This window comes from Gopherus flavomarginatus, chromosome 1 (assembly GCF_025201925.1).
Source record: "Gopherus flavomarginatus isolate rGopFla2 chromosome 1, rGopFla2.mat.asm, whole genome shotgun sequence".
Lineage (NCBI taxonomy): Eukaryota > Metazoa > Chordata > Testudines > Testudinidae > Gopherus > Gopherus flavomarginatus.
Window position 1 is genome coordinate 274,262,577 of NC_066617.1, and position 14,911 is coordinate 274,277,487.

Below are 14,911 nucleotides of genomic sequence, written 5' to 3' on the forward strand. Positions count from 1 at the left end.
GGGAAAGCTTTGTGCTTCATAGGCAGCTTAATGGAAAATTTTATGAAAATCCAAGTAATTCAGTTTATCCATTAGGTCATCCATATCTGACATTTCCTTAAACTTTTCCAAATATCTTTAAAAATATAAGGATTGAAGCTTTCCTGCCAGCAAGTCTTGCTTTCTCAAGGCCAAAGGGAGTCCCACATTTCCATTGACATCTGAGATCAAGCAGCAGTAGAATTCAGCTGGAATTTAGTTACACACAAAAGTTGATAAACCCAAAGGGATTACACATCTAGGAGCGAGTATGGAGAACAGTTTTCTAACAGTGTACCTTCCAAGAAGTAGTAATTAACACTGTGCAGGAATTTAACATAAATCTGGAATTTCAGCTATCTGCATGTCATAAAGGCTTATGTTACCTGCCATTGGATATATGTGGGAGCACTAACTGCCCTGAGGATTTCCACACCGTAGACAATTAACCTCCTTTCTCTAGTATCTCCAGATTTCTATAGGTAAGCTTCAGGTTTAGCCCAGCTGTTCAGTCTCCTGTTTCTTGCTGGATCCTTAACCTGGTACACTGGTCTCTTTGGAAACCTCTTTGGCAGTGTCCATGTTGTTCTTAACTGTAGAAGTTATTAATCTGATAACAGGGAAAATCACATAGGCATAGAAAGTTCAAACTTTAGCATACTATCAGGCAGTCAGATCTTCAGTTTATGCTGGGTACGGTGGTTCAAAGAACAACACCTAAGTTTCTGTCAAAGCTCAATTCAGCCTTTCACCTGAGCTAGCAAATACATCTATAACTATTACCTATCTTGAACTTGTCCATTTTGTAAATTAGTTATTTGTGGGATCACAGGAAATGGATCAATGCCATGAAAGCATGCGTTTCATGTTGGGTCAAGTTGGTTGTAGCAGCTCCCATTAGATTCTGGCAGAACAAATCATGCAGAAAATAGAGTAAATTCTACAATTAATCTGAAATATTAAAAACATTAAATCTTGTGAAAATAATTGTGATCTAGCTATTATATGAAAGTTCTTGTTTATACTTTTAATTGGAGTGTCATCTTTATGTCTGAATATTTAACCTTTTAATGATGTGAAATAGTTTTTGAGCTTGTTTTGAGTGGAATCCTTCTGGGTAAAGAAGTAATGCTTTCTCTTGCCTATGTTGTTGCAGACTCTCCTACAGATTTTTGGCGTGGTAGCTGTGGCTGTGGCAGTGATTCCTTGGATCCTCATCCCTTTAGTTCCACTTTGTATTCTTTTCATTTTTCTTCGACGGTATTTCTTAGACACAGCGAGAGATATTAAACGTCTGGAGTCCACAAGTATGTTGCTTGGATAGAGCTGATTTTAAGCCTGAGCAACAATTATATGAGATGCTAATATTCTGCAATCAATTAGTTAATCAGGAATTTTTGCTCTAGTTTTGCAAATTACTTGCTTGTTGTCTTGGGTCTCAACCCAGCAAAATCCTTCAACACTTGCTTAACCTCAGGCTTAAACCCACAATTAATGTCTTTGAAATCAAATGGACTACTCATATATTTAAAGTTATGGACATATTTAAGTGATTTGCCGGATCATGGCCTTATTGGGCTAATTGCAAATAATAATGTAGGTTTTGACCCAGTATGACCTTCATGATTATCTCTGTATTTCAAATTGACTATAGTATTAAATAGCAGAGTCTGAGTCTTGAGAATCATGAATTTGAAAAAAAAATTGGGTGCATTATTCTATTAGTGAAAGAAACAAAGGAAGAAGCCATGGATAACAACTGTTGAAAACTTTTTTTGTGTCAATTAGATAATCCATTTTGCCATCCAAGTGGGTGTAATTGGGTAACAGGAAAGTAGGTTTATCCTATGTTTATCCTAAAAGATGTGATTCACTGGCTTGTGTCAGTAAACAGAGAAGTAGGATTAAAGATTAACATAGTGCAAAAAATTACCAACACCTCCCTTCAGCTACAATAAATTAGTCTTTTTTTACTTCACAGCTCGAAGTCCAGTGTTCTCCCACTTGTCAACATCTCTTCAGGGACTTTGGACAATTCGTGCTTTCAAAGCAGAGCAAAGATTCCAAAAATTATTTGATGCTCACCAAGATCTTCACTCAGGTTTGTCATGAATAGACATGGACTCCTAAGTGTGTAGCTCTTTCAGAGGGAAGTATTTTCTCCCCGTAGATACACATGAGCAGCATACATGCACAGCTCATGCTGATTTTAATACATCTCTCTTTAGTGCAAAATCTCCCCATTAATAGATTTCATAGTTGTTTCTTCTGTCTTTCTGGATTTGTGGAATACACTTTGGACTCTAGAATAGTTTGAGAGATCCAAGCATGCATCATAACAATATTTAAGATAAACATTTTAAAGTACACCTCTACCCCGATATTATGCTGTCCTCAGGAGCCAAAAAATCTTACTGCATTATAGGTGAAACCGTGTTACATCGAACTTGCTTTGATCCACCGGATACCCAGCACTGCTTTACCGTGTTTATATACGAATTCATGTTATATCGGGTTGCGTTATATAGAGGTGGAGGTGTATACCCAATAGGTATATTTAAAGTATCGTTCTCCACCAAGTTCCCATATTGCATAATATTTTAAGGCAAAACAAGTTATACTTAGCAATATTTAATATTATTCAGGTGGAACACTAAGGATGTGTCCACGCTAAAAAATTAAATTGCCCTACATTAGGTTGGCTTACAGCCACTGCAGTAATTACTACCGTGGTGCATGTCCACACTACTCTCCTTGGTTGGCGGAGCATATCTCAACAGGAGTGCTTCCACTGACCTAAGAGGGGCAATGTGGGGAGCTGAGAGAACAGTCTCTCAGCTCTGCTGGCAGATCTCTGCCAGGAGCCCTGCTGGCCGCCTGTCCCCTCGGCTCCCTGTTCCCTGCCAGGAACAGGAGAAAACCTCCCAGGTCTTTTCTCCTCCCAATTCTCTTCCAGGAGCAGGCAAGGAAGCCTGCCAGGACTTCTCGCTTGCTCATTCCCTGCCATGAGCGGGGTCCAGATGCTCAGTTCTCCCAGGGAGCAGGGGAAGCTGGGCTCTAGCTGCCTGGCTTTCTTGTCAAGTTCACAGCAAGCCGTGAAATTGACAAGAGAGCTAACAGCTGATGTAAGTAGCACAGTGTTTACACAGACACTGTCACCCTAACTACGCTGACATAAGCCCCATGCCTCTTGCAGAGGTGGAGTTATTATGTCGGTGTCGTGGGCACTTATATCAGTGGGACAAGGCTGTAGTGTGTACACTGACATAATAAGGTTGTTGTAAGTTGCCTTACATTGACCTGACTCTGTGGTGTAGACCAGTCCTAAAACACACTAGATATTTTTGTAGAAAGTTATCCTTTGGAAAAATATAAAAATCTGTTAATCTCTTATCTTTTTTGTCTGAGCACCTGTAAGAGCTCCTGGCCATGTTAAACTGTAGGTTAGTTTTTATTAAAGTCTACTTGGCTGCAATGTGAATATTCTGTGTGCAAAGCAATCTGAATTATGTTTGTACAAAGTATTCTATAGTAGTTTGCCTTCTTTTTTAATTGATAGATTCATAGAGTTTCAGGCAAGAAGAGACCATTTTATCGTCTAACCTGACCTCCTGTGTATTACAGACCATGACATTTCACTTAGCTGCCTCTGTACTGAGTCCAGAGGCTTGTGTTTGGCTAAAGTATATCCCCCAGAAAGTCATCCTGGCTTGATCGGAAGTACTTGTCTCACTTAGGCTTTCAACCATTGGTTCTTGTTATGCCTTTCTCTACTAGAACACAGCCATGTAGTACATGATATTTTCTCCCCATGCAGGTACTTATACACTGTAATCAAGTCACTTCTCAATCTTCTTTTTGATAAACTAAACAGATTGACCTCGCTAAGTCTCTTGCAGAAAAGCATTTTCTCAGAACTCCAAATAATTTGTGACTTTTTCCTGCACTTCCGGTTTTTTAGTATATTTTGAAAATGTGGACATCTGAGCTGTACATAGTATTCAGTATCAGTCTCGCCAGTGCCTTATACACAGAAGTTAAATTGCCTCCCTGATTCTACTTACTACTGCCCAGCTTATACACCCAAGGAGCGCATAGCCCTTTGTGCCACAGCATCGCACTCAAAGCTCATGTTAAGTTGCTTTTCAGAGTCACTGTTTTCCAGAACACAGGCCCCCGGTCTGTTGGTATGGCCTGCATTCCTTTTTCCAAGACACGTAACTTTGAATTTGGCTATATGAACAGGCCCAGATTACAAAGTGATACAGAATTCTACCTTATACCTATTTGATTTTTGTTATTGGCCCTAAATTTGAATACTTTAATTTTCATTATACAGACTATGCTGCTTTCTTCTGTGATTTATATCATATAACTTCCACTGTCCAGTAATACTAAATTCTGTGAAGCGTATTGGGATATACTTTATCTAAATATTATATGAAAGAAAATTGCAATGGTATTTTACGTAGCATACTAGGCATCTGATCCAAAGTCCATTGAAGTCAATTAGTCTTTTTGTTGGCTTCACTGGGCTATAAATCAAGTCCTAGCATCTTTTATTTCTGTTCCAACTCCTGTTTGATATACTAGTCTCAGATGTGTTAAACAGTGTGAAAACCTGAAAGCTGGCCAGCACTAGCTAGGAAAACAGGGCATCATCATCATCAACACATGAAAACTCTCTCCAAGACAGTGATATTTTTGCAGCTTATAGAATTAGTCCATGCTGATATTATATTACTATCTTATGGGAGTCAATATAGAACTGATTTTTTCCCAATAACTTATTGTTCTTCTTATGACTTTTAAAAAAAACTTTTTAGAGGCTTGGTTTCTGTTTTTGACTACCTCCCGATGGTTTGCTGTGCGGCTGGATGCCATCTGTGCCATCTTTGTTATAGTGGTTGCCTTTGGTTCCCTGCTTCTCGCAAAGAGTAAGTGCAGATGCTCGTAATGTTAATGCTATAATTACAATTTATAGCAATACCTTTATTCTTTTTCGGAGTTTACTTTCTCTAATTGTTTAAGGATTGCAATTAAGTAAAATGTTTCTTTCTAGATCCTGGTCTGTCCCTCAGTCCAAGACATTCCTGTAAGTACTGGAGACAGTTCAGACTTCTCTGGACTGAAGGGCTTGGCCATGAACCTAACATCCTTTCTCCAGATTATCTCCTCCGTGTGTTGCAGGCAAGCGTGCAATTCTACAATTCTTGCCTCTACTGTTGAAATACTTGCTTTTAAAGCTGTCTTTGGGACAACAACATTTGTTTCCCTTATTGTTATGGAAGACTAGGCCAAACAGAGCAGGCTGAACATTCAGGGATGCAGCTCAAATGTCTTGGGTTCAGGGAGAGGCCAATCCCAGAAAGGGAGATTGCATTATAAGAAGTTTTATATTCATTGTCATTCTCGTGCTGTTGTTTTATATGATTGTCCCAAGATGTAATTACGGTAGGTGTTCTAAAACTAGATAGCCTTCTAAAATACAAAGGAAGTAATTATCTTGGACATGAAATTTGGGTGCTAATTTGCTGTTCTTTGTTTCCTTTATTTTTCCTTTAGATAATATATATAGAGATCTATATACATTGCATTATAGAGAAGATTTCCAGCTAGGTTTCAAGTTACTAGCCTTGAAGACAAATCAAAACACTGGGTTTGATTCGTCTCTCCAATCAGTATAAGGAGTAGCTTTTGTGAAGTCAGTGGGGTTATGCTGATGTAAAATGGCTATAGTGAGAGGAGAATTGAGTCCCATATTAGGGCCAAATCCTGTTTAGTTTATTCACACGAGCTGACTTGTTGAGTGTAATGAATCTGTCCATGCGAGTAGGATGAGCAGAAGCTTGCCCTTCAAAAACTTCTTTTCTGCTCTTACAGTGCTTTGCACCCATTTGTACCAGTACATAGTTTGTGTAAATGCTAGCAATGTGTTTTAGTAGTGTTTTATGCTCACCGTGCACAGGTTTAGGAGCCTGATCCAACTCCCTTTGAAATTAATTGAAAGATTCTCAATTGCTTAACTGAATAGCAATGACCCCAAACTTGTGCTTAAGAGATTAGTTTATTCTGGGCTTTTTTTTCTTTTCTTTTCTTTTTTTCTTTCTTTTTCTTTCTTTTTTTTTTTTTAAGACAAGGTGCCTGGCAATGGAGAACCAGGACCTTATTTTCAAACACAAATATAGTTTTAGAAAGCTTACAAAAGTAATGTGACAAGATAGACCTTTTCCACAGAGCTACTGTTTAAACTAGTGTGACCGAGAGCCAGTCTGGCTCTACCACTTCAGTGGCATATTAGTTTGAAAAAGGAGTTAAGTAGAGTTTTGTGTCATTATATAGATGTGATTTTTCTCCTCCTTGCCCTACAGCTCTAGATGCAGGACAGGTTGGCTTGGCATTGTCCTATGCAATCACGCTCATGGGAATGTTCCAGTGGGGAGTTAGGCAAAGTGCTGAAGTTGAAAATCTGGTAATATTAATTTGCTCAACTTTGTATTTTTCACATCTCTTTGCTGTTAAGTGACATGAAATACATTTGAAGCGTTATCTTTGCGTTAATGGAATTTTAAAGACCCTGTATCTCATGGCCAAAACTGAACTGCCTTCCATATTTGCAGGAAGAGAGACAGTCCAAATGTCTCAGATTTGGTGAGAGGTTAGTCTTTTCCGTTTAGAATCCCATCAAATCTCAATTATCAATAAATCTTGCTGCCTCTTTGATATTTGTGTGTCCATGGGTATGAAAAAAATTCTGCTAGCTATCTAGCCAGTACTGTAGCAACCAGTATACTGATTTGGCTCTACTGCTGAAATATAGATATTCATTCCAAGCGCATAATAACCTTAGCCAGAGCTGCAAGGGACAAGCTCATTGGTGAAACCCCAGGGATTATGGTGGCTCAGTACACACAAAAATGATAAACTTATCAATGATATTACTAATAGTCCTGGATCTTCCTGTAGCTCAGATATAAGTCTGATCTCTAGTACTACTCCCATAGATGCCCAGCAGAAAGACAACCTATCATGTAGAAAATAAGGTTCTAGTCCTGCAAAGCACTTAAGCATGTGAGTAATCCCATTGACCTCAAATTAATGCTTACATTGACTCAATTAACATGCTTTAAAATTAAGTACATGCTTAAATGTTATGCTGGATCGGGACCTATATTAGGAGGTCAGACTTGCATTCCTATTTAATAAAAATAGGACAGTACCATGATTCGGCCTCTCGCTCTCATATGATTGAAAGAAAATTTCTGGTGTCATTTTGTAGCTTTTTTTATAATCGAAATGTTACCCAAAATATAAAAGAGTTTGAGTTTATTGCTTGTGTGACTTTTTTCTAGATGATCTCAGTAGAAAGAGTAATGGAATACACAGAACTTGAAAAGGAAGCTCCTTGGGAGTCCAACAAACGTCCACCAGCTGAATGGCCAAGCCAAGGAGTGATCGCCTTTGAAAATGTTAACTTCACTTACAGCTTAGATGGACCCTTGGTGTTGAGGCACTTGTCTGTTCTAATTAAATCAAAAGAAAAGGTATGCATTGCATGCTTACTTCAAATATACACAACATTTTCATTAAGGAGGTAATACCTTATAGTCTTTTTTTGTTTTGTTCTCAACTCTGTACAGTGCTATAAAATATACCAGGGTGGCCAAACTGTGGCTTGTGAGCTGCATGCATCTCTTTTATAGTTAAAGTGCAGCTTGTGGAGTCCCCTACATGCCTCCATTCTCTGCCCATCAGACTGGGATGGAAAGCTCAGGGCTTCTGCCCTGCAGTGGGGTGGTAGTGCTCGGGGTTTCTGCCAGAGATGACTGGTGCCTGCTGAGAGTGGAGAGCATAGTTTAAAGGTTTAAACAGTATGAGTCACACCCCCAGGTATACCCCCCTCTTACCCTCAGCGGCCCCTTCCTGCAGCTCCCCTGTGTTAGCTCTGCATGAAGAGGCAGCAGCAAGCAGCTGGGAGCTTCAGGGAGGGGGCTGCTGCTTTAGCTCTGCAGGAAGAGGCAGCAGCAAAAGCAGCAGCTCTCCCTGCTGCTCGCCACTGCCTCTCCACATGGCTGCAACTTCCAGCTTGCCAGCTCCAGGAACTGACTGAGTGGAGGACAGATAACCCTAGCAAAAATCGGGGGGAGGAGGGGGGAGGGCAGGGCACGTGACCCCGAGTGACCCCCCCCCCATGCATCGCCTGTGGCTTCTGCCAGCAGGAAGGGGGCTCGAGCCCTGGCAGGCACTTCCCGCAGGGCTGAAGCCCTGAGACCCCCTACTCCCTGCCAGGCTGAAGCCCTGAGCTCCAGCAGGCGTGCCCCGGCTCTTGAACTTCTGAAGATTCTTGTATGCAGCTCAGAGGGTCAGTAACTTTGGCCACCCCTGAAATATACTATCCTTAGAAAATGAGGCCTGTATTTAAAAAAATAGTAATAATAAAGTAATTATATTACTCATATTTACTAAAGGATATAGCATATCTACTTACTATAAGTTATGCAGTAATATTTGGTAATTCACTTAAGTAAAAATCTTAAGCAAATCCCCATGTTCCATAGAATCGCTATGGATAGAAATTTCATGCTCTAATAAAAATATAACATTAGGGATCTGTTATCAACCACCTGACCAGGACAGTAATAGTGATGATGAAATGCTAAGGGAAATTAGAGATGCTATCAAAATTAAGAACGCAATAATAGTGGGGGATTTCAATTATCCCCATATTGACTGAGAACATTCCACTTCAGGACAAAATGCAGAGATCAAATTTCTCGATACTTTAAATGACTGCTTCATGGAGCAGCTGGTACAGGAACCCACAAGGGGAGAGACAACTCTAGATTTAATCCTAAGTAGAGCGCAGGAGCTGGTCCAAGAGGTAACTATAGCAGGACCGCTTGGAAATAGTGACCATAATACAATAGCATTCAACATCCCTGTGGAGGGAGGAATACCTCAACAGCCCAACACTGTGGCATTTAATTTCAAAAGAGGGAACTATACAAAAATGAGGGGGTTAGTTAAACAAAAGTTAAAAGGTACAGTGACTAAAGTGAAATCCCTGCAAGTTGCATGGGCCCTTTTTAAAGACACCATAATAGAGGCTCAACTTCAATATGTACCCCAAATTAAGAAACACAGTAAAAGAACTGAAAAAGAGCCACTGTGGCTTAACAACCATGTAAAAGAAGCAGTGAGAGATAAAAAGACTTCCTTTAAAAAGTGGAAGTCAAATCCTAGTGAGGCAAATAGAAAGGAGCACAAACACTGCCAGCTAAAGTGCAAGAGTGTAATAAGAAAAGCCAAAGAGGAGTTTGAAGAACGGCTAGCCAAAAACTCCAAAGGTACTAACAAAATGTTTTTTAAGTACATCAGAAGCAGGAAGCCTGCTAAACAACCAGTGGGGCCCCATGATGATCGAGATACAAAAGGAGCGCTTAAAGACGATAAAGTCATTGCAGAGAAACTAAATGGATTCTTGGCTTCAGTCTTCACGGCTGAGGATGTTAGGGAGATTCCCAAACCTGAGCCGGCTTTTGTAGGTGACAAATCTGAGGAACTATCACAGATTGAAGTGTCCTAGAGGAGGTTTTGGAATTAATTGATAAACTCAACATTAACAAGTCACCGGGACCAGATGGCATTCACTCAGGAGTTCTGAAAGAACTCAACTCAAATGTGAAGTTGCGGAACTATTAACTGAGGTTTGTAACCTGTCCTTTAAATCGGCTTCAGTACCCAGTGACTGGAAGTTAGCTAATGTAACGCCAATATTTAAAAAGGGCTCTAGAGGTGATCCCGGCAATTACAGACCGATAAGTCTAACGTCAGTACCGGGCAAATTAGTCGAAACAATAGTTAAGAATAAAATTGTCAGACACATAGAAAAACATAAACTGTTGAGCAATAGTGAACATGGTTTCTGTAAAGGGAAATCGTGTCTTACTAATCTATTAGAGTTCTTTGAAGGGGTCAACAAACATGTGGACAAGGGGGATCCAGTGGACATAGTGTACTTAGATTTCCAGAAAGCCTTTGACAAGGTCCCTCACCAAAGGCTCTTAGATAAATTAAGCTGTCATGGGATAAAAGGGAAGGTCCTTTCATGGCTTGAGAACTGGTTAAAAGACAGGGAACAAAGGGTAGGAATTAATGGTAAATTCTCAGAATGGAGAGGGGTAACTAGTGGTGTTCCCCAAGAGTCAGTCCTAGGACCAATCCTATTCAATTTATTCATAAATGATCTGGAGAAAGGGGTAAACAGTGAGGTGGCAAAGTTTGCAGTTGATACTAAACTACTCAAGATAGTTAAGACCAAAGCAGATTGTGAAGAACTTCAAAAAGATCTCACAAAACTAAGTGATTGGGCAACAAAATAGCAAATGAAATTTAATGTGGATAAATGTAAAGTAATGCACATTGGAAAAAATAACCCAAACTATACATGCAATATGATGGGGGCTAATTTAGCTACAATAAGTCAGGAAAAAGATCTTGGCGTCACTGTGGATAGTTCTCTGAAGATGTCCACGCAGTGCGCAAACGATGTTAGGAATCATCATTAAAAAGGGAATAGAGAATAAGACTGAGAATATATTATTGCCCTTATATAAATCCATGGTACGCCCACATCTCGAATACTGTGTACAGATGTGGTCTCCTCACCTCAAAAAAGATATTCTAGCACTAGAAAAGGTTCAGAAAAGGGTAACTAAAATGATTAGGGGTTTGGAGAGGGTCCCATATGAGGAAAGATTAAAGAGGCTAGGTCTCTTCAGCTTGGAAAAGAGGAGACTAAGGAGGGATATGATAGAGTTATATAAAATCACGAGTGATGTGGAGAAAGTGGATAAGGAAAAGTTATTTACTTATTCCCATAATACAAGAACTAGGGGTCACCAAATGAAATTAATAGGTAGCAGGTTTAAAACAAATAAAAGGAAGTTTTTCTTCAGACAGCGCACAGTCAACTTGTGGAACTCCTTACCTGAGGAGGTTGTGAAGGCTGGGACTATAACAATGTTTAAAAGGGAACTGGATAAATTCATGGTGGCTAAGTCCATAACTGGCTATTAACCAGGAAAGGTAAAGAATGGTGTCCCTAGCCTCTGTTCATCAGAGGATGGAGATGGATGGCAGGAGAGAGATCACTTGATCATTGCCTGTTAGCTTCACTCCCTCTGGGGCACCTGGCATTGGCCACTGTCAATAGATAGATACTGGGCTAGATGGACCTTTGGTCTGACCCGGTAAGGCCGTTCTTATGTTCTTATGGTAATATGCACAGTTATGAGTAAATAACCTATTTAAGAACTTGGGCAACTAGGAACTTTGTGATTACCTATTGCATAAACTCCAAAAACAAACACCACTTAGATTATATGTTCTTCAGGGCAGGGACTTTCTCTTTTTTATATGTTTGTAAAGTACTTATCCTAGTAGGGCTCGGGCCTGTAGGTGCTACATAATACAAATAGTTATAATAAAACAAATCCAGACCTTGGTCCTGTGATTGGATCCATGTGAGCAGATCTGAGTCCTTGTGCAATGCTGAGGCTTGATAACTTCAGGGGGACTTAGCCCAGGCATATGGATCCTCTTGCACAGATCTGATTGCACGATGATGGCTTTTATTTCAAAATGCAGCTAAGGTCACTAAGAGAAAACAATATGCATGCCAGACGTCTTTTACAAAGCCCAGAATTTAAAAGCAAGGAAATGAATAATTAAGGGTATGCTAAACCAGGGGTTCTCAAACTGAGGGCTGGGACTTCTCAGGGGTTCATGAGGTTATTACATGGCGCGTCGTGAGTTGTCAGCCTTCACCCCAAACCCCGCTTTGCCTCCAGCATTTATAATGATGTTAAATATGTAAAAAAATGTGTTTAATTTATATGAGGGGGTTGCACACAGAGGCTTGCTATGTGAAAGGGGTCACCAGTACAAAAGTTTGAGAACCACTGTGGTAAACTGTTAGCCACCTTATGAACACATTACTCTTATTAACTACAAAGAAATGGGAGAATCACACTTTGCTTGAGAGCATTTTCTGTCTCTGCCACTGAGAAGACAAAGCTGCTCTAATGATTCCAACAGTTTGTATCCATTAGGGGAAAAAAGGTCAAGGATGGATTGAGTTTAACTAACTTGTGTTAGCTAACTGCATGTGACCTTTTCCCTAGTTTAGAGACAGGTTTAATACCTTTTCCATCAGCACTGGTCTTGAGAAGCTAAACTATTAGAAAGCTAAGTATGGATGGGAAAGAGGGTAGATAAGGAGAGCTGTGCAAAGGGACACTGAGGATCCACTAAAGGAAACACAAAAGGGGCAGGGAGAGGCAACACACAAGGTGGACAGTGACAATACAAAATAAAGGAGAGTGCACGTGTGGACACACACACAGTCCCAGGATGGAGGAAAAATATATGGAGATATACCTATCTCATAGAGCTAGAAGGGACCTGAAAAGGTCATCGAGTCCAGCCCCCTGCCTTCACTAGCAGGACCAAGTACTGTTCCTGACAGTTTTTTTTGTCATCTTTTTTTTTTTTTTTTTTTGGCCCTGCATCCCTAAATAGCCCCCTCAAGGATTGAACTCACAACGCTGCGTTTAGCAGACCAGTGCTCAAACCACTGAGCTAAGGGGGGAAAAAGTCAATTTCATAATTTTAGGATTGTGGGGATTTTACTTCAGTGCCTTTTGGCAACTTATTCAATTAACTATCAGCATTAATTAGATTGTTAGCCGAAAGAAACACAGAAATAAAAACCCTCACTCTGAAAACTTTTAACTCTTCTTCCTTTGCCCCAACATCCCAATTTAAACCATCTCAATTGAAAGAGTGTGATAGGGCAAGTTTCCCCCATAGACCAAATGAAATTAGAGCCCTGCAGTGTTAATTCATGTTTTGCCATATTTCAAATGCAGGTATACGTATTTTGATTAAGAAATCTTCCCTGGGAGGTTGGCTCAGTTCTATACAATCATTGCTCTGGCTTAATTTGTAACACGCACTTCCATTCAGCCCCAACCGCCTTTCCATTCCTCAAGTGAATCATTTTAATAACAAGCATGTTACAAGAATTCAGCCCTTCTATCCTGCACAAAGATGATTTCATGGAGAAAGATAAGTGGGAATTGAGGGCAAGGAGTTTACAAAGTGTAGTAAAAAAGCTGTTTATCTTCTCTGTAGTTTTCTTGCCTTTGGGCCAGCTCTGTAGCAGTTATAATAAGCCACTCTAGTGTAATAGTGAATAAGAAGATTTAAATATCATGGCAAGAAACAGAAATAAAATAAAAGAACAGAAATAAGAGAAGTACCCAGACAGTGGCTAAACGCTTGTTGCTTTTTTGATCTGAGTGATTGTGCTGTGGGTTTGTCATCCTGAAGTAAGTTTGCCCAGTTTGAAACTCTTGCAGCTCTGGAGAGAGAGTGGTTTCCTTTTTAGAAGCTACTGGTTTTGATCATGCATCACATGGTATGACAGTAGGCCATCACCACTATAATGTGGAAAATAATAGGTTTCCAGGTATCTGACCCTGTTCCCTGGATTCTAGTAAAAGGGAAGCATTTCTTGAAAGCCTAGAAGTTGCTAACATTTCAGGCCATGTCTCTGCTATAGGAGTTACTGTGATACAGCTATGGCACCAAAGCTATGCTGCTGCAATCCTGTAGTGTAGACGCAGATGACAGTGATGGAAGGGTTTTTTCCGTCACTATAGGAATGCCATCTCCCTGAGCGATGGTTGCTAGGTCAATGAAAGCATTTTTCTTTCAACCTGGCTGCCTCTACAGTGGGGGTTAGGTTGGCATAACTACGATGCGCAGGATTTTTCAGTCCACCTGGCTTAAGGTTTAAATATAGGCTAGGCCAAAGTATTTTGTCACTGCCCTCTAAGGCTTCAAAGAACACTTAGCACCTAATGTAGATGAAGACTATGTCTACACTATGGAAGCTTCTTGGAGCAGCTAGTCCTGGAACCCACCAGAGGAGAGGCAATTCTTGATTTAGTCCTAAGTGGAGCACAGAATCTGGTCCAAGAGGTGAATATAGCTGAACTGATTGGTAATACTGACCATAACATAATACATTTTAACATCCATGTTGTGGGGAAAACACCAAAGCAGTCCACCACTGTAGCATTTAATTTCAGAAAGGGGAACTACACAAAAGTGAGGAAGTTAGTTAAACAGAAATTAAAAGGTTCAGTGCCAAAAGTGAAATCCCTGCAAGCTCCTTCAGCAGGAGCAGGGTCGAAGCCCCGAGCTCTGGCAGGTGTCTCCCATGGGGCTGACTTCCTGGCAAGTTCCCTGAGCCCCGGCAGGCAAGCCCCACCACCCTGCTGTGGGGCTGATGCCCTGAGCCTTGACAGGTGCACCTAGCTCTCGAACTTCTGAAGATTGTCACATGCATCTCAGAGTGTCAGTAACTTTTTCCACCCCGTCATAGAAGATAGACCCATCAGTGGCTGTTATCCAAGGTGGTCAAGAACACAACCCCATGCTCTGGATGTCCCTAAGTCTCTGACTTCCAGAAGCTGGGAGTGGATGATAGAGAATGGATGCCCTGTTCTGTTAATTCTTCTGAAGCACCTGCCATTGGCCACTTTCAGAAGACAGGATACTGGGCTCGATGGTCCATTGGTCTGACCCAGTATAGCCGTTCTTATGTTTTTATGGTATAAGTTTTAAAAGAAGACCAGGCCAAAAATAGTGGTGGCTTTTAAATACAACACAGCTATCTTTGTCAAAGCTAGATGGTAAGTGGTGTTTAAAAACACATTAACACATGTCGGTTCGTACATTTGCTAAACTTAAATTATCTTCTTTATCTGGATGACCTAAATCTGAGTTATGTGTTTAGTAATCAGGGACCCAATCCTGCTGA

General features: G+C 40.4%; 1 protein-coding gene across 5 annotated transcripts in view; it reads left to right on the forward strand.

Annotated features, from left to right (window-relative positions):
* The window catches only part of ABCC4 (ATP binding cassette subfamily C member 4), a 230,388-nt gene that overhangs the window by 160,886 nt on the left and 54,591 nt on the right, over positions 1 to 14,911 (forward strand). For 4 of the 5 annotated variants that reach the window (XM_050947094.1, XM_050947112.1, XM_050947121.1 and 1 more), the window contains 5 exons: positions 1,175 to 1,325; positions 2,000 to 2,119; positions 4,845 to 4,955; positions 6,390 to 6,490; positions 7,371 to 7,562. In XM_050947094.1, the coding sequence (XP_050803051.1) occupies positions 1,175 to 1,325; positions 2,000 to 2,119; positions 4,845 to 4,955; positions 6,390 to 6,490; positions 7,371 to 7,562 (675 nt within the window). The remainder of the gene's footprint in view (positions 1 to 1,174; positions 1,326 to 1,999; positions 2,120 to 4,844; positions 4,956 to 6,389; positions 6,491 to 7,370; positions 7,563 to 14,911) is intronic. The other variant, XM_050947130.1, reaches the window with a different exon arrangement.